At 36.8% G+C, this 18,449-nt stretch overlaps 2 protein-coding genes across 3 annotated transcripts in view; both read left to right on the top strand.

Annotated features, from left to right (window-relative positions):
- Positions 1–161: 161 nt before the first annotated feature.
- On the top strand, positions 162–8,926 carry tmem44 (transmembrane protein 44). Its single transcript, XM_032571346.1, has 10 exons — positions 162–433; positions 514–640; positions 721–811; positions 1,042–1,223; positions 1,708–1,794; positions 1,875–2,045; positions 2,177–2,329; positions 2,734–2,823; positions 2,964–3,107; positions 8,323–8,926. The coding sequence occupies exons 1-10, from the start codon at positions 249–251 to the stop codon at positions 8,506–8,508; spliced, it is 1,416 nt and encodes a 471-aa protein (XP_032427237.1). The 5' UTR covers positions 162–248; the 3' UTR covers positions 8,509–8,926.
- Positions 8,927–11,518: 2,592 nt separating this feature from the next.
- Positions 11,519–18,449, top strand: part of atp13a3 (ATPase 13A3) — a 33,817-nt gene continuing 26,886 nt past the window's right edge. For both annotated transcript variants that reach the window (XM_032571475.1, XM_032571474.1), the window contains exon 1: positions 11,519–11,760. The gene's annotated coding sequence lies outside the window, so the exon portion shown is untranslated. The remainder of the gene's footprint in view (positions 11,761–18,449) is intronic.

The following is an 18,449-nucleotide window of genomic DNA, read 5'->3' as shown; positions in this document are numbered from 1 at the left end:
TGCAAAACCAAGCAGTAAAGTGTCCAAAATGCTGATAAAGTGCAATATCGTTTGCATACGTCAATATAAGTCGTGATAAATTCATCTACCGTCACTGCTTTACGGTAATTGGCTGAAAACCTTAACGTGCAGCTGCGTCCCAGGTAACCAAGCCCCTCAGAATAGTGCTGATCCTTCCTGTTTGCTGTTGAGCGTCTCAGCTGCATGGATTAGTTAGTACGCGGAATGAGCAGAAGTTTGCAGGTAAAATGGATGGAGGTGTCTCGACCGCTGAGGATGAGCTCAGAGGAAGCTCTGATCATTTCCTCACCAGCCTCGGCGCCTTTTGGCTTCACTCGGTCGCCAGCTGCGGGCCTCCAGACGCGGCCCATCTGTGCGTCCCCGCTGGTCTTACATTGCTTTCTGCTGTCCTATTGCTCCTTTCCTCCCTCTTGTAAGTACAGCGGGATCCCCTATCCCATCCGGAGATTTAAAGAAGCAGAAATGGCAATAAAGCCAATGTTACCATTTCAGGATCGTGTGTCGGAAGTGTAAATTAAGAGGAGAATATTCGAAAGAAACCATGATAGTCTTCTACAGTTTTCTGGGTAACCTGTGCAGCACTGTGGGAGCAGTTCTGGCTAGGCAGTTTCACCTACAGGTAACATAGTTTTATTTTAAAATACATTTTAAAATGTATAGTTTTAAAATATACCTGATGTAAATTATATCTGTCTGTAGATTTCTATGGCTGCTTTTGCTGCTTTAATGGATGGTGTGCACTGTATCTTGTGCTGCCTTCCGGTGTTCCTGTCTTGGAACTCCAAAACTCGTAAGTTAAAATAAAACTCCATCTTTTCCAAACAATATGACCTGTTCACAGTATGCAAAAAACAGAGTGCAGCATAGTAGCTCAGGTGTGTAAAGTGTTGGCCTCACGCAGGACAAACCTAAAAGGAAACTTATCAGTAAACCTCCTGATAAACACACAAATGAGTAAATGGAGAATTTGTTTCCAGTCTCCCTTTTCTTAAAGAACAATTCTCTGGTGTTCTCCTGCAGAGCGGAGGCTGAGGGCGGTGAAGAGGCGCAGGAGGCAGCATTTTCTGGCTGTGGGTGTGTTGATGGTGGTTGCAGGAGGGTTCCTGAAGTCCAGAGTTGATGAACCTATAACGATTAGATCCATCAGCGGAAGGAAGCTGCTGCACAGCTCCATTCAAATCTCCAGCTGGAGCCTGATGATGGTGATGTTGGTGTACATGTTGAATACAAAGCACAACTAATTCTTCATCATTTTATTTCTTGAACATGTTGGAAAACCACTCATTGCTTTTCTTCAATTTTGGGCTTTAATTTATGTTGGTCTGCTCCATAAAATTCTAACTAAACACATAAAAGTTTGTGGTTGTTTAAGAAATGCCATTGAAAAACTCCAGTAAAGAACTGACAGATTTGGAGAGAAGTGCCATCATTGGTTTATGTTTTCCAAGAAAACTTCTTAGTGAAACACATTCTTGGTGCACAAGTGCTGTTTTTGTTGTGTTATGTTTGGTATTTTTAAAAGACCCAGGTAAAACAATGGGGAACAAATTATGTATTTGTTATTTTCTGCAAGTCAAAAACTAAATTAATAATTTAACTTAAATTCAAAACACTGTTTCATCCTTGAAGTTGAGGATCCTTTTATGTGAAGCTCAAATGCTAATAATTCTTCTCATAATTCCAAAGGACAGTAAAGAAATCCTTGGTTACATCCTGGGCCTTCTGGCCTCTGTTATTGCCTGGACCTCCAGGTTCCCTGCACTCTGCAGAGCAGTAAGAGACAGCACCAGAACGTCACAGAACCATGTTCCTAAAGCTCAACTGCTCCTATAAACTGTTTTTGTTTCTGTCAGAGGAGAGGACAGAACCTGACCCAGACGTTTATTGTTTCTGGATTTTTGTGCTCCGTATCTGGTGCCCTCTACACTGCAGCCATCCTCTTACATGACGTCCGGTTCAGATTTCTTATCAGAGTTATGCCTTGGCTGCTGTCATCAATTGGCTGTGTCATCCTGGACCTGCTTGTATCCTTTTGCACAAGCACCTGGATACCGTTTGTGATTTGTACATTTACAGAAATTACAATTATAATTGCTCCTTGTGTTAGGATTTGCATGTTTGTTTTAAATGTTGACTTTTAACTCAGATATGACAGATTTTAGTGATCCACTGGTGCAAGATAGGAGCCAGGCAGAAGACAATGAAACTATCACCAGATATGGAGGGACTTTTAGGCATGAACACTGAACATACTGCTGTCATGAAGCAGCAGACAAAACAGCAAAAACCTCCATCAGCACAAACTAAAGTAAGTTTGTTTAATTATTTTTACATTAATTGGGCTTTTTTCTTGCGGTCAGAGTTTCTAATTGATTTTGGTGTAAGGGTTATTTAGGTGAGAATAAATAAACCCCATGTTAAATGCAGTTTTAAAGAGTTATCATATTTAACTGAAAAATATACATATTTTGTCTATAAACTAGGTTTACTTTCAACAATTTAGATCTTTGTAATGACTCTCATAAGATTAAGGACTAAACGCTCATCTTCTCTATTTTGTTGTCACTCATTTACTAATTTCCTGACCAACATGGTCAGGAAATTGCACATCTGAAAGTGCATTTTCTTTCAGATGTTTTGCTGTTAGAATAATTAATGTTTTGTCATGTGTCATTAATTTGTTTTTTACTCATATTGTGTTAAATATTAAAGTTTTCAGTCGTTTCCTCAAAGACAAAGAATGTACAGAAGATGACTGAGATGGGCCAATATATGGACGTCAGTGGTCAACAGACGTCTAAAGTATGTAAATAATGTATTGATCCAGACTCAAAACCATAGCAACACAGATTTAGCTAATCTGATTTAGTGTTGATTTAGCTAAAAACTAAATCAACACTCCTTCTTTACTGTGTGATTTTTATTTTATTTTATTTTCTCAGCTACTGTCCCTTAAAGAAGTGACACTGTCTAAAGATGGATTAGACGTCGGACCTCCTCACAGGATGGTGCGAGTAGTGAGAGTTGATGGTCTTTGTTCCTCTGATACATCCTATAGCTCTTCATCAGACAGCACTGATCTGGAGGTGGGTGGAAATTTGGATCAAAAATAACTTATATGAACTAACCAATCAAAGCAGACAATTAAGACATGGTTCAGGTCAGATATTTTCCCCTTTTTTACCCTCATTGTGCATTGTTGACTCAGTAATGTCCCCTGCCAAAATTAAACGTGCACCTCAAACCTTTCCACATTTCATGTTGCAACCACAAACTGTATTTTGTCTGAGTTTCCCCCAAACTAGATGAATGACCCTGTATTTAACTTCAACCATCTCACCCACAAACGTCTGACTAAACCCACAGCATGATGCTTTCACCACCATGTGTCCCCGATTCAATAGTGTGTGTTGGGTGATGTTCAGCTTTAGCCTATTACCAAACATGATATAATCTTTTGCATGGACTGTAGGCCAAAAGCTTCAGTTTTGGTCTCATCTGGCCAGAGCACTTTCTCCCAGGTGTTCCCTGCTTGCCTTGTAGCAAACAGGATTTCTACTACAATGACTTTCTTCTAGACACTGTTCCTCGACTATTTTTCAATTTTATATAAAAAAATATATACAGATTTTGAAAGCTGCAGACCTCTTTTTTGTCCGCTTTGCAGTTTAACACTACCTTATGTTTGTCTGTCACATTAAATAAAAACAAAATATTTAACTTTGCTGTTATGTAGCAAATGTGAAATGTTTAAGGGACATAAATATTTGCAAGTCATCATATTAAAAAAAACACCACAACCATTTAAACACTAGGCAATATAATGCACTTTTTACAATTTACCACTAGGTGGTGACAGCTTGTGGATATTGGAACTATGAAGTCTGCTGAATATGGTTGAAAATTATAGTTGTCAGAGTGCTCATGATTCTGTCACCTCAATTAAACTTTAGTGTTGACTCAATTCTGAGTAAAACTTTAAAGTGAGTAAAAGTTCAAACTTTGATTCTTTTTTTTTTTTTGGACGAATTTATACTTCCAGATGTTACCTTCAGTGCTGCTAGATTTCTTCTGCGTCATCTTTACAGTGTTTTTGGTCACTTGTTTTATTAGAAAGAGATTAGTTTAAGGGGCTCATGAAACTAAGAGATGGTGAGTATCACTCATGCTTTGTTTCTTTGACATGTGACTTTAGGGGAAGTAAGTCAGATGGTGATTAAAGTTTCTTGTAAGCAGACATTGGTCAGCATGTTTAAACATGGAACTCCATGGATGTGGTGAAAAGAGCAGTGCAGGGTTTGGATTTAACTGTGCTCTGCAGAGTACCATTATGCCAAAGGGTCAGTTATTGGCAACACTGCAGAAACCAGTCCTGTGTCAGATGGCTGACTTTTATGTCATTTACCATGTCTCTCTTTAAATTGCATAGAGTCTGCAAAGGAAGTGAAATTTCAAGATTTTCATATCAGCTAGATTCCCACAAACAGTGACTCCTGCTGCAGGAATAAGTAGGAGGCAGTTTATCCAGAAACAAAGGCAAACTGGGCAAGCACAAACAATTGAGGGTTGATGCTTTTTGCCAAACAGGAAAAACACAAATAACTTGAATGTTTTTAAGCTTATGTCTTATTTTCAAAAATGGAGGGAGGCTTGACAGTGTCCATAATATACTTTTAAGTGTGCTTAATGCATTTATGCACACACATAGATTAATTTTTCAGTGAAGAATGCTAGTGGCCTGCTGCTGTAGATTCCAAGTAAACCTCCTTGTTTTTAGGACAAGACATTTGGAAGAAAATATAAAATTGTGTCTTGAAAAGAATCTTGACTGATCAGTGTTTAAAATGTGTGTGTGTAAATGTGTGTATATACTGTATATATACAGTACAGACCAAAAGTTTGGACACACTTTCTCATTGAATTCAATATATATATATATATATATATATATATATATATATATATATATATATATATACAGTATATACCGTAGCTCTCTGAATAAAAAGTACTGGAAGTGCATTCAGAGAGTACAACCTTGTTCTTTAAAACTTCCAGCTCCTGGTTAAACTTAACAGAGGCGGTTTACTTGGTGACATAATGTAGAAGAGGTTTCCATTCAGTTTGACTTTGTGTCTAATGTTTAATCCTCATGCAAATAAAGTGGAGAGGGAGATTGTTTAATTTCATTACAGTGCTTTAACATTAAGTCCTATTCAAAATGTTGGCGACAACATTGTTTTATCGCTTTATAAACTGGTCTGTCGCTGCTGCCAGCAGCTTGGTATTTCTTTTGTCTTGAATGTTTCGTACACATTTCTGCTGAGTGCTGCGTCTTGGCGGGAGTGAAGCTGGGGGCTTCAATGATGGGTGGAATTGTTTGAGATCAACCATGTGGTCCAATTGTTCTGCTGTAATGCATCTTTGATTAAAGACCACCACTGGGCTGGGTCTGTCTGCTTAGGAAGTGGTGCAGAATGGTTGGCTTGTCTATAGGGGGCCAGAGCTACCCCCTGCTATTTTGGGAGATGTTTATGGTCTCTTTTCTGATGCCTGCTGGCTAGGAATTTAGCGGTGTGGGAACAATGGTTGACCTCCCATGTTATAGGTGTTCACCTAATACTTTTTTTTTTTTTTTATGAAATATGATAAAGGCCCTATTTAAAGCTTGAGAGAAGCAGCTGAGGTTTCAAATCATTTTCAGAGATTAACTGAAATATATTTAACCTAGAATTATGTGACCACTTTCACACAATGAGATTACATGTTATTTCCCAAATCTTTAAAAATAAAAGGAGCAGGAGATTGTAAAAATAGTCATCCAACAAGAGTTCTAATTAAACCAGCCAGCTTAGTTGAATACAAGTCTTTAACTGCTTCTTTTTTATAGGGTTTTTTGTAGATAATCATATTATCTGGTTCAACAATTGGAGACGAGTTGAAAAAGGGGAAATTGGATTTTAATTGTCCCACTGACATGGAATTCATTCCAGATGTTCACAGCAGCCCAAGTAATTCAATTAAATAAATGGAAGTAAACAGATTTGTTTTAAACTATGCTTGATAAAGTGAAATGCACACGGAGTAAGTAATGAAAACATAACCACAAAAAGAAAATGAGGTTTTAAGTGGAAAGCAAAGAAAGTGGCTGATATTTGTTAGAGCTTAGAAAACAACCAAGCTCTGTTGGATTTCTACCAGCTGGTTAATCCTAAATTATAGTCTATGAATAAGTTTCTGCCAGTGTATTGCACAAAAAACGTCTCCCGTTGGGTAAGTGCAAAGTGCTTTCTCAAGACCTTTGCAACCTTATTTCTGCAAAACATACTGACATAGATGTACTTCTGTATTCTAATGTTTTAGTGAGCTCGCTCGGAGCCATCGATGGTTATTGTGTTCTTTCCACCCGAACCCTCGTTCAAGACACCTGGATCAAACAATGGCTCATTAGCAGGCCTCTGCAGAACATAGACATGCTGTGGAAGTAGTAACTGTCCTTGAAAACTGACAAATGACTAGGGTCATTTGCACTAATTTTGAAAAATACGGAGTTAATTCATTTTTTTCCCCATGAAACAATAAGTGATGTACTTAACCAGTAATTGCAAAGCCTACTTTGCAAACTTACTGCTCAAGATTCCACTATGGGGGGGGAGCATGTTGAAGCTTATTGAAAATATGCAGCCATATACAGTATTTGTTGATGGTGTCCTGTAAGCCATAAACAATAAGCCACCTGAAATATCTTGCCTTTCCCCGTGTAATATGAGACCCTTGCGAGAATAAAATACTTGTAACATGGATCAACAGCTATTATGGAGGTTCAGTTTTTGGTTTGAGTTTTGAAGGAAATTATTAGTTAACAATTGTTGATTGTCTTTGCATCGCTAACCTTTTATCAAAAAAATCACAAATTTTGTGACTATATTAATGTAAATACAGAAATGTTTCTTAAATAAAATATTAAATTATTTCATGATACTAAAACTTGTGGTTTTGTAACTGAGAGCTTCATGACGAGTTGACATGGCTGAGCAGCTTTGTTCCAGTCTTACCTCAACGATTACATTGTAAAGCATTGGATTCCAAGAGTAATGAATCATGCCTTATTCTTTGGCAACTAAATGAATAAGTCTGGCTTTGACTGTTCTCAGGAGACCATCACTTGCTGGAGCGCATTGTGTTGAGTGCAAATTTTGGTGAATAGGGGATTATGGTGGTCTGTTTTTCAGAAGGTATGCTCTGCCGGAGTTCAGCTGAAAGAAACTTTTAATGCTTCAACATCCTAAAACATGTCTCTTCCTCCCTGCTTTGTGGGAAAAGTTTTGGCTTGGTCGTTTCAGTTCTAGAATGACTGCATGCTGTGCACAAAGCAATGTCCGCTTTGACTTGAATGAGCTAGTGTTCCCTGATTTCAACCTCGTAAACATCTTTAGGATGAATTAGAGCAGAGACTGCATTCTAAGCCTCCTCGTCCCATGGCGGTGCCTGACCCCATAAGCGCAATTCTGAAAATAAGGGTTAAAAATTCTCATAAACACTTTCCTAAACCTTTTAGAAAGTCTATTCAGAAAAAGTTTGGCCCTGTTCATATTAAACTATGTATGAAAAATGGGATGTTCCTTAATTTCATATTCATATTCATATGAAGGCAAACCAGTGAATACTTTTGGCAATGTAGGGTGATGACTTTATGTATTTTTATTTTCCTTAATATACACACTAATTGTTTGTCTCTTAGTGACAACCATTATGACCAACAAAATGGATATGTGATGTCTTTTTGAGAATTTTTAAAAAAAAATGTATATATTTCTGATATGGCTAAAGAAAACTTCTACTAAAATACTAAAAAAATCAGGCTATGGTTAAAAATGGGTTATCTTAAAAGCTCTGCATGTATTTCAAAGCTTAGGGTTGCCTATTTGGGTTGAGTCTTATTATTCCTGAATGGATTTCAAACATATTCCTCTGAAAATGGGCAGAAATTAGACTGGAAAAAGCAGGAAAAATGCACAGAGATCTTCAGTGAGCCTGAATAAGTATTTAACTAGACCAGTATAAAAGATTACAATAATGCCTGTCTTACTGGGAGCAAAGTCTGAAAAACCCCCGGCACAGGGAAACGACTTGGTGCAAAATTATTCTGTTATTTGTAAGAAGATATTATATACTCGGTATTGGCGTGTCATGATTGCCAAAAGGTTCAACCAAAGAACTGCAGTTATTTATTACACTGCATTTTAACTTGGAGGAACATTACATAACGCAACCCTTCTCCTGTAATTCTCTGTTTTCCAGTGGGACTTTGAAGCTGCAATTGCACAGTGGAGTAAACCAGCAGCAGAACCACAGGACGGGGACAAGTTCCCGCTCCAAGACTGGCCAACAAACCCCAAACCCTTCAGAGTCTGCTTTTGCTCGATGGCTGGACTCCCGCAGAAGAGTCAGTGTTCTGCAAATGAGAGCAGCTCTGCTGTGAGCTGAACTTCAGTGCAAGCACATCTGATATAACTGGTTTGGAATTACTAAAAACAAAAGCAACCATTGACTGTTTTATGATTCAGTACGAATTGGAAAGCAACTTCACATGACCTGTTTTGAGTTGCGATACAAACAAGTTCTGTCACTTCATAAACCTTACTGTGTTTGTTCTTGGGCCCATTCATAAACACACAGGTTCATCCTGGAAAGGTGAACTTCAGTAATTTAATCCAAGTACCCAAATTAGAAGTATTACAAACGGAGGGATGTATTTCAACGGTCTATTTCCCTTATTTTTAGTTGTGGTTTAGCGACACATTTGTAGTGGTAAATACAGTCACCCTTGAGCTCCTGAGAACTTTAATCTTCTTTGAAGGATTACAGAGAACACCACCCCAATAAACAATATCTCTCCCCCCTACCACAGTGTAAGGTTATTGGGTCACATCCTGTATTTTGCTACTCATCCGGGTTATCAGGGCTGGACTGGAGAAAAGAGCAGATAAGGACAGGACTGGAAGGCCAGAGCTTGTTCGTCCTCTCCATTATTCATCAGCCCTTTCTTTCTGTCTGTGGGCTCAGGGGCTTTCTAAACGACGAGAGAACAACATACGTGGTCATTTATTAAGAGCTGATAACTACACAATACAGAGAGCAGAGGAAAGGTAGGAACCACACAGAACCCCTCCCTGTTACATTTCCTTGTAACTTATCTGTATTAGGAAAAAATAACTAATTAGACGTAACAAAGTAATTGCTGATATCAGCAGTAGATACTATTGTAACCTAACACCTCGTTCTTCTCAAAAACATGACCCAGAAGGTGAACTGGGTGAAAAATCTATATTGAGGATTCTTGGATGTCCATAAATAATTGAAACACTGCTTTACTTAGGAGTTTAATAGTTTTTTTTTTCTGGGTGATTTTAACTAGATCAAAACATAGATTGGACCTCAAAGGAGTGAGATCCCACATCAAAATCAGTAGACATTGCTCAATCCCCGGGCCTCCTCTCAGAGATGGGGCTAAAGCAAAACAAAATGTGCGTCACACGCAAAAAAAGGTGGAATTCTATTTGAAAAAAATGGAGAAGATTCTGGATTAACACATTCAAAGAAGCAGCGGGGAGCAGGCCTCTCTGTTTTTCTTGGCCCGTGCGTCACTGTTCATCCAACTGAGGAGGACGTGGAAGATGCAGAGCTCATTTGAGCCTGCTGGACATTTTGTTCACCTTGCATGTTGGCCGGGAGAGGAGGAGGGCGTTGGAAAGATGTTCATAACTCACACCATTCCTGGAAAAAAGTTCACCCGGAGCAAATCAGAAACGAAGCACTCATGAATCAATACTTAGCTGTTGCTGAATAACTCAGAATGTAGAGTTATATAATGGTGAGTTGCTGTAAGACTTTGGTCAAAAACACTGAAGATGAAAATGTGACTCTGGAAGATTTTAATTTAAAATGTCTCTGGCCTTGAGCTCTTATGTAAAAATTTATGCTATTTTATGTTCAGCAATCACAAAAAACATGTACAAGTAAAAATCTGAAAATATGGGAACATTTGTATTTAGCTCCATTTAGTCTCATGTGTAGAAAGAATTCAGTGCATTCAATTCACTACAGAAATCACCTTCTAATTAAAGAATGCCCACTTGTGTGTATTTTAGTCTAAAAAGTCATGTGAAGGGCTTAGAGGTTTGCCAGAGAATGATGGACATTTTCTGACAAATTGCATCAAACTGAGGAATGGCCAAGAGGACGATATTAACTCTGGAGGAGCTGCAGATGTGCGCCTGAGGTCTAAGAATCTGTTGACAGGGCAACTAGTTGTGAGCTACGAATTTGACCTTTATGAAAGAGTGGCAATCCTTTGTTGAAAGAAAGCATGTGAAGTTGTGTTTAAAGTTTCTCACAAGCAATGTAGGAAACGTAGCAAACATGTGGAAGTGAATGCCTTGGACAGATTAGACCAAAATTGAACATTTTTCCTCCTTGCAAAATGGTATGTAGTGTGGTGGAGAACTAGCAGTGTACTCTGAACACGTGACCACCATGAAACATGATGGTAGCATCATGAATGTTCTGCAAAATAGTCATTTAGAGGGACTGAATAAAGAGCAGCACCGCTTTTTATGTATAAAAAATCTTTAAAATCCTTTTAGATGATACCAAGATCATGTAAGTAGGTAAAAAAAAATTTAAAAAGAGTCAAAACACAGTTTTTCTGTAATATTTGTTTGTGTTAAACATGTTGATGTTTAACATAAACATCCCCATCATGCTTTAGGGTTGGTTTTCTTTAGCACATCCAGAAAAGTGAGTTAGAGTTGGTGAGAAGCTGGATGGAGCACAATTCATACCAATCCAAGAAAGAAAATCTACTGAAAGACTAGGTTGAGGAATACTTTCCAGCAAGACCACACCATGTATTGCTGCTAGATGTGCAACATTTAGATCAAAGCATAATCCATGTGTTAGAATGGCCCAGTCAAAGTTTCTTCAGAAATACTTACTTGAAATTTAATAATTACAGAACTATTTTATCAAGAAGAATGAGGAAAGAGTTCAGTCTCTAGATGTGCACAGCTAGTAGACTTAGCCCAAGGGTGGTTCTAGAAAAAAACCCCAAATACACGCCACACTTTTCAGATCTTTAGTTGTAAAACGTTTGAAAACCACAAATCCTTCATACACTTTACATTTCTTCATTTTCATGCATTGATTCGAGCTGATCTACACATAAAACGAGAAGCGTTACAAAATAAAAAGACAACAATCAAAATTTTATTGCTATTTTTAGCTCATCCTTGCATTCGCAAATAAAGCTTCGTTAGTTTATGTCAACAGCAATGTTGAAATGTCATAATTTCCGTCAGTCCTTTTTATCCAGTATTGTAACGCATGTTACAGTGAGTGAATGATGCCCCTGTTTCGACTGTACTAATATTTACTTTCGGCCGCTGATTGCGTGATTATGCGTGATGTCAGGATATGTCACTTCCTGCAGTCAGTCAGTCAGGCAGCCAGTTCAGTCCAGTTCGCCGCTTCTGTAGTAAAGAGCTTGGTTCTGTCTGAGAGCTGTCAACACACGGCGCGCTATCTTCCTCCACTCCGGCTGGCTCTCCGCTGCTGTGGAAACATTCTTCTATTAAACTCGGACCGCTTCACGTTTCAGCAACGGTTCCCTCCAGATAACAGAGACTCTCCTCTCACTATGACACGAAGGTGATCTTCAGAGTTTCCAGGTGGCTCTGGGTGAGTGTGTTGATCTGAAATATGTTCGCGGGTCGCCTTCTGCATTACCACCATGTGTTATTTTCTCCGAAGCGCAGCTAAGGCTAAAGCGGCAATGTTAGCTCAGCGATGAGTGTTCAGGTGTCTGTCTCTTCCCCTTGGTTTGGCTGATGAACAGCATGTGTTACTGAAACGGTGTTTCGTTTATGAGAGAATGAGACTGAGAAGTAAGAGAAGCATGGACGACACATGGACCAAGTAGAAGGCTAACATCTTAGCTTGGCTAGCATTAGCCAGCTAGCACGGTGTCTTCCAGTTCAGTGAGTCTCAAAGTTGATACCAGGACCCCAATGTTGGCCATAAAACGCCAAGTTTTGGTCTTGAAATCTTCACAAATTTTAATTTGACTGATGAAACGCTAACATGCGAGCTTATTTTTTTGTTGTAAATGTAATTAGGTGTTTTAGTAAACAACTTAAAAGAACTTTAAATCTTCTGAATGTTAATAACAGCATGTAAATTGGTTAAAATGAATGATGATTTCAGTCTTCTTTTTAAAATTGTTCTACAAATTTGTGACTCAAATTAGAATATTAGGCTAGTTTTCTGCTGCTTTTCTTTTAGAGATTTAATGCTCTGGATAAATACTCATCAGCTTTCTTTTAATAGTTTTTAATATTAAAACGTTTTTTGAAGGTTGCAAAATATCTTTGAGTAGGATCAATATTAATCAGTTCAACTTTAATACTTTACTTGAAAAGGAAATATATAACAGTAGTAATAGGTTGCTTTTGACATGGACACCAGCTTTTTCTGGTGTCAGAAATATATTTGCTGACACATTTGATATATGTATTTTTTTGCTGAATTTGATTTTGACCACATTAGGAAAGTGATAGTTGGGTTGTTTTAAGAAGTTCTTCTCATGTCAGCCCTCTATCAGCAGCAAGGATTTTTTTCCTTCATTGTTTTTTTTTTCATTGAAGGAATGTTATGGGGTTCAAAAATAACTAATCCGGTGATTAAAAGGTGGATGGCAGCTTTAATTGAATTTGTGAATGTAACATATCCGTTGTTAGATATTGAAGGGTTGTAGAGCTGTAGGTCCTTTGTATTTTTAGATTTGTTAGAAATATTAGCAAACTTTTTTTTTTTAAATTGCTGAAAGAAAAGGGCTTTTAAATGACATCAGTATCATGTATGAATGTTGTGTTTTAAACTCAGATTTTTGGATTCCTCAATGATGTTTTTTTATATTAAAACATATTGCATATTGAGTTTTTATTTTCAGTGAAATGTTCAGCAGATATTGCATAATGCTTAAGTGGTTAAGGTAAATGTTAATCTGTTAATTTTTTTAACGGTTTATGTTAAAAGTGTGCCCTTGGAAAGTCCGAAACTTGCATAGGAATCCCTCTGAAAGGCGCTAAATGAAGATGTCAGTTTTTTTTTAGCTACAAAGCATGCGTGATTAGAGGATCTTGCGCTACAGGAATTTAAGATAAAAGGTTTTTGAATGAAGAAAACAAATCTAGCTGACATCAGCCTACCATAGTGGGGATGGAGCTGCCAGGTTGTGAAATCACAAGTCCAGCGATTGAAGCAAAGATAACAGAGACTTATCATATCTGTTGTTATGGCAGAATAAAACTGTGTCCATAAATGAATAAAACCAGTATTGCAGTCCAATTGGATCTCTGTATTGTCCTTGTTCACTTGGCTTATTAACAGTCCTTGTTTAGCTGAAGTTTCAGTCGTTGAGTCCTGAGTCTCTGCCGTTCTTACTTTGTGGGTCAGATGTTGGAACCACTGTTCAAATTTATGCTGAGACATGTTTCTACCTCATAGTGGTTTGTGGTAATGATTCACAGCCAACATGCACCTGCCTGGTGTCATGCTACATATTTTTAAAAAGAGTAAATGGAGAATAAACCTTGATAAATTTGTTTCTTAAAACCATTTAGCACTTTGATTCAGATTTCACAGGTGTCATTCATCTGTTTGGGTTTGTTATTGAACTGATGACTTGTTTCCAGGCTTGTAATTTCACACTAGTTGTTCTGCTATAGAGATCACCATTTGTTTAATCTTCCCATTGCTGTGACACAGATTTCGTCTCTACATTTGCTCTTAATACATCAACCAAATCTCCATCGAAGAAATATAATTATCTCACAAATCAAAAGCAGCTGCAAGAATATTTATGTAATAAAATATGCAAGAAAGAATATTTTATTACATAAAACAACTTGATTAGGATTACAGGCAGTTGAACAAAACTGTAAACTCTGAAAAGAAGTAGATTAATTGTCAGTTTTAAAGGATCACCATAACTTAACCTACATCGATGACGCCTTAAATACAAAGAAATATTCCAGAATATTTGTTTCAACTATTAATAGTTTCAGGGTGGAAAAGGATTTTTAAAAATGCAATTAAACAATTAAAAAGAAGCACAATATAGACATGTTGCTTCAGGCATATGTTTTCCTGATATGCCTGTTTAAAATAAATCAACAGAAAGGTGTCAGTCCAAGTCATATTTGTATATTTGCCAAGTTATGCTGCTGTGTTAATTATTGATTTGAGGCTGTTTATTTTTAAGTTCCTTGTTCATGTAACCAGGTTATTATTTTGACATTGTAGATGTGGTTGAAGTCCACTTAGCCTGCTCGATTATGAAAAACATTGTAAACACCATTATTTTGGTTAGTAATCACAATTATTTGAGATGCTTAATAATCGATGAAGTGATTATTGAAAATACGAAACATCTAAACTTCTAATAAAAAGGACCAAGTTATTCTGACAGATTTGCTCTCATTTTAGTGCAGCTACTGAAATATCTTGTACATTGACCGATCCTCATCCTGCTACAAATATCTTAAAAATTCTTGCAAACATTCATTCTCACAATTCTTCCTGTTGCTTCTGTAGAGGTGCTATAGACTCTTGACTTATCTAGTCTGATAAAAGTCTGGTTTAATATTTATACTTAAATATTGAGAGTGTCACAATATATTGAATCAGAAATGGAACTGCACTTAATCCTGTTGCAACAAGGTGTTTTTTTTTTCATTTCTGTTTTATTGTTTTTGTTTGTTGTCCAAATGTCTTCCAGTTCCAGGGTTAAGGGATCTTTATAAAATGAAAGCTTATTGGTCTTTGAAAGGGAAATGTGCATTATTATGCCATTATCAATATATTACTTGGAAATGGTCTCAAAATGACAGTACCACCCTGTATTGCAATAATAAAAGATTAAATGGGACAATTGTGAAAAGGATTCTTTCACTGCCAGTTTATGTACCATCATAGTTACAAGGGACTGCTTGGATGTAATATCAAAAGTATTACAAATTTATTGTTACTGCAACATCACTGTAGAAATATGCATATTTCGGGGTACTGCCTGAACTGAAATGAGCGTTAACTGATTGTTTGCTGCTACGATGCACTCAGCCTCTATATTTGTAATAAATTTGTTTTCTTTATTGCAGCATAAACATATTTAGAAGATTAACTGGTAGTAAGATGATTTTAGTAATTAAAAAAAACTTGATCTAAGTTGTTTCAATTCCAGAACAGGTGTGGGCCATAAACAGCTTGAAATGGAAATAATAGTGTTTTTTTCTCAGTAACTGGAGTCTTATGTTTGCAATGAACCCATAACAGATTCGAATTTGCTTGTTTATCGCAAATCAGTGTTGTTGCAACATTTATCAACATTATTGCTTGTTTTCTAATATCCTGCAGCTCAACTGTAATACATTTGGCTACTTATTTGATTATTTGACATGTCACAAAAGGCAAGTAACACCAAAAAATAACTATGCAATTTTAATTAACTGTTTATTGAAGATTGCTACAAACATGTTTATTTATAAACAAGTACAATAAATAAAACAAATGTCTGACAAAATCCTGTTTAAAAATTTGTATTTCCCCTCATTTTTACTTTGTACCTCTTTATAGATCCAGTTTGTAGGTTTGTTGTTTCCTCGTCCTGATTGTTCTTGGATTCAGAGATACATTGTTGTTTTACCTCTGATAGGAAATGACTCTTATCTACATGCATTAATTTTTTATTTATTTATTTATTTTGCAATACCTTTCATGCCTCTGAAGCCTTTTAACAATTTAGAAACCAGATATTACACCCTTGCTGCCTCTAATTACATAAATATAACTTATCTCAAGTTGTGCCTGCACAGCAGTAGGTTAGATGTCTTCCTAAGGATATTTAAACCTCTCATATTTCACATAATGTTGTCCTGTGGTCTTTCTGAACACTTTCTGCTACAATATAGTTTTAATTAGCTTATTTGAAATAGAGACAGATTCAGATTAAAAGGCTGAAATAGCCTTTCTTTTTACACTTGATCTAGTTTCTTGTGAGAGCTGTCATCTTTTCACAAGAGGCATTTGGAAACAGTTTTTTCAGTTTAACAAATGTGGCATCGATATGCCTCTGGCCTTTTGGCCAACGCTTTAAGACTTTTCTCAGTTGAGCTCAAACACAGCAGCCTGTGATTTAAGATCTGCCAGGTGGATTCAGAGTAGAGATGAGAAATATCCTGACATGACAGAAGCCCTCTTGACAACCCAGCGTTTTTTGATGTGGGAGCCCCAGAGCAGGGTGATAGAACAACACATCTTTCTGGAGCTGGTATCACAGTTTGCCTCCACAGGATAACCCAGAGGGCCTCATCAGTGAAAGTGAAAACACATTCAATAAAAACTCAAACAACTGCAAAAAGTAACAGCTCTGTATAAAGTAGAGATAACTCCAGGGTTGTAAAAGAGTTTTATGGCTCTGTGTATCCTGACGTTTGAAAGTTGCAAACTTTTTACTCTGAAAGTTTGCTGGCAGACTGAGATTCAAACTCGATACCATCCTCACTCGCGAATGGTTTTTACAAAGCTCAATTTTTCTTGTTGGTGGTAATTGTCCCTTTTGTATTTTTTTGGTATGTGCCACATCTTTTGGAACCTTCTGCTTCTTACTGGTTTCTGCGCTAAAGGAGCGATATGTACATCGCTGTAGGGATGGGCCAGCCGATGTTATCAAGTAATACGGAGCTATTTAAAAGCTGGTCTCCCTAAAAAGTAAAAAAAAAAAATCCCTTATACTGTTCCATAGGGTTTAAAATATATTAAATGGGTAGTGCAGTGTTGCCCAATCCTGCATACTGCCTGTCAGCTGTCTGAAAGAAGACAAATTTGACTGTATAAACTACATCAGCAACTGCAACCTGTGGTTCCAGAGCAGCAAGTGGTTCTTTAGACATTCCATAATGGCTCTTCAGAACTTTGACTAATAAATGCTACTACACATATGTTTAATAGTGTTTTTAAATATAAATGTGAAAATAAATGCATGCTGTCAGAGGTTTTCTGTTTTTGTTTTCACTTAATACTTGCATTAAATTTTCATCCTAACCCTATGACACTAAAATTACCAGTAATATTTTTTAGATTTATTTTTCTTGTCGTTAGGTTGAAAACTATGCACTTTATTTTTAGATAATTTTCCACAAATGCCAACATGAAAGAAAATGTTGGTAGTTTGTTTTCTTTATTTTAAGCCCTAAAAGTAGTAAAAATGACGTTTCTTTACAAATGACAAGAAAGTTCCACTAGAAGATGTTTATAAAAAATTACAAGTCGTGTAACGTTTGGGGCTTTATACGAGTCCTGAGACTTTATTGCATATTTTTGAAGTTGAGGTAACCTTTTTATTTCTTAAAGCAGTTAACAGATTTTACCAGCTAGTAATCATTCTTTACAGTCCGTATTTGTTTTTAGATTTTTGCTTTACTGATATTTCCCGTTGCAGCACATGCATTATCTTACTGAGGGGAAAAAGCCTACTCTTTGTCTGCACCCACCCAGCAGTTGTAGAGGAAAAAGATAGGATACTAGTCAGGTTCTTAGCAGTGAAGTTACAGGTTTGGTAGGATAAGGTAAAAAATTTGTATAATTATTCAAACAAATTTGCCATCCTGCATAACATCCCTTTAACATCGCATTACAAATCTGTTTGCACCTCATAGATCTCTGCATTCAGTAACTGTTCTCTGGCAGAAGAACAAGGCCAGATATCTGGCAAACTTCATTTTCAGACCTTTCAAACAGTGTCTTATTTATAATAATGATTATTTTCTGGTTGTTGAATGCTAAAACCTCCAAACATTTTAGTAAGCTTTGGTTATAGACTTGGCATCTCTCACTCAAGATCAGCTTTCATTGGGAAAACCCTTTTTTTAAAAATCAAAACATGTTTAATCTCTCTTACAGTGGGAAAAGCAGGTTTTTATAGATCGTCCAGCACTTTCTCTGTTAATCCAAAAGCATGTGGTCAGACTTAAAGGTTTTGATCAATGGGATTAAAATTTTTTCCCAAGCTGTTCCCTTCAGTTTTTTTCTCAAGGTGTCAAATTGTCAGACATTAACATTCTCCCTTTTTCAAGTATCGATACACTTTGAGATGCAAACCCTGTAATGTTTGAAAACCATTAATTAAAATCCATATTTTGGAATAAAAAAAATGTGTGCTGTTTCATTAAGGGACATGTGTGGTATTTTTTTTTTCAGCTTCTTACTGCATGAGCTTCAAAGTAGAGTCTTTCTTATGTGTTTGCAAAAGTAGGTGTTGCATTTCATAAACAAATTCACTGTTTTAGTATTAACTCTATGGGATATTATAA

Source organism: Xiphophorus hellerii, chromosome 9 (genome assembly GCF_003331165.1).
Source record: "Xiphophorus hellerii strain 12219 chromosome 9, Xiphophorus_hellerii-4.1, whole genome shotgun sequence".
In the NCBI taxonomy this organism is placed as follows: domain Eukaryota; kingdom Metazoa; phylum Chordata; class Actinopteri; order Cyprinodontiformes; family Poeciliidae; genus Xiphophorus; species Xiphophorus hellerii.
This window is presented reverse-complemented; position numbering and strand designations above follow the sequence as displayed.

Coding starts and splice junctions, on each gene's coding strand:
- tmem44 (XM_032571346.1), top strand. CDS start 249: ATGGATGGAGGTGTCTCGACCGCTGAGGATGAGCTCAGAGGAAGCTCT. Junction 2,330..2,733: donor CTCCATCAGCACAAACTAAA/GTAAGTTTGTTT, acceptor TAAATATTAAAG/TTTTCAGTCGTTTCCTCAAA. Junction 3,108..8,322: donor CAGACAGCACTGATCTGGAG/GTGGGTGGAAAT, acceptor TCTGTTTTCCAG/TGGGACTTTGAAGCTGCAAT.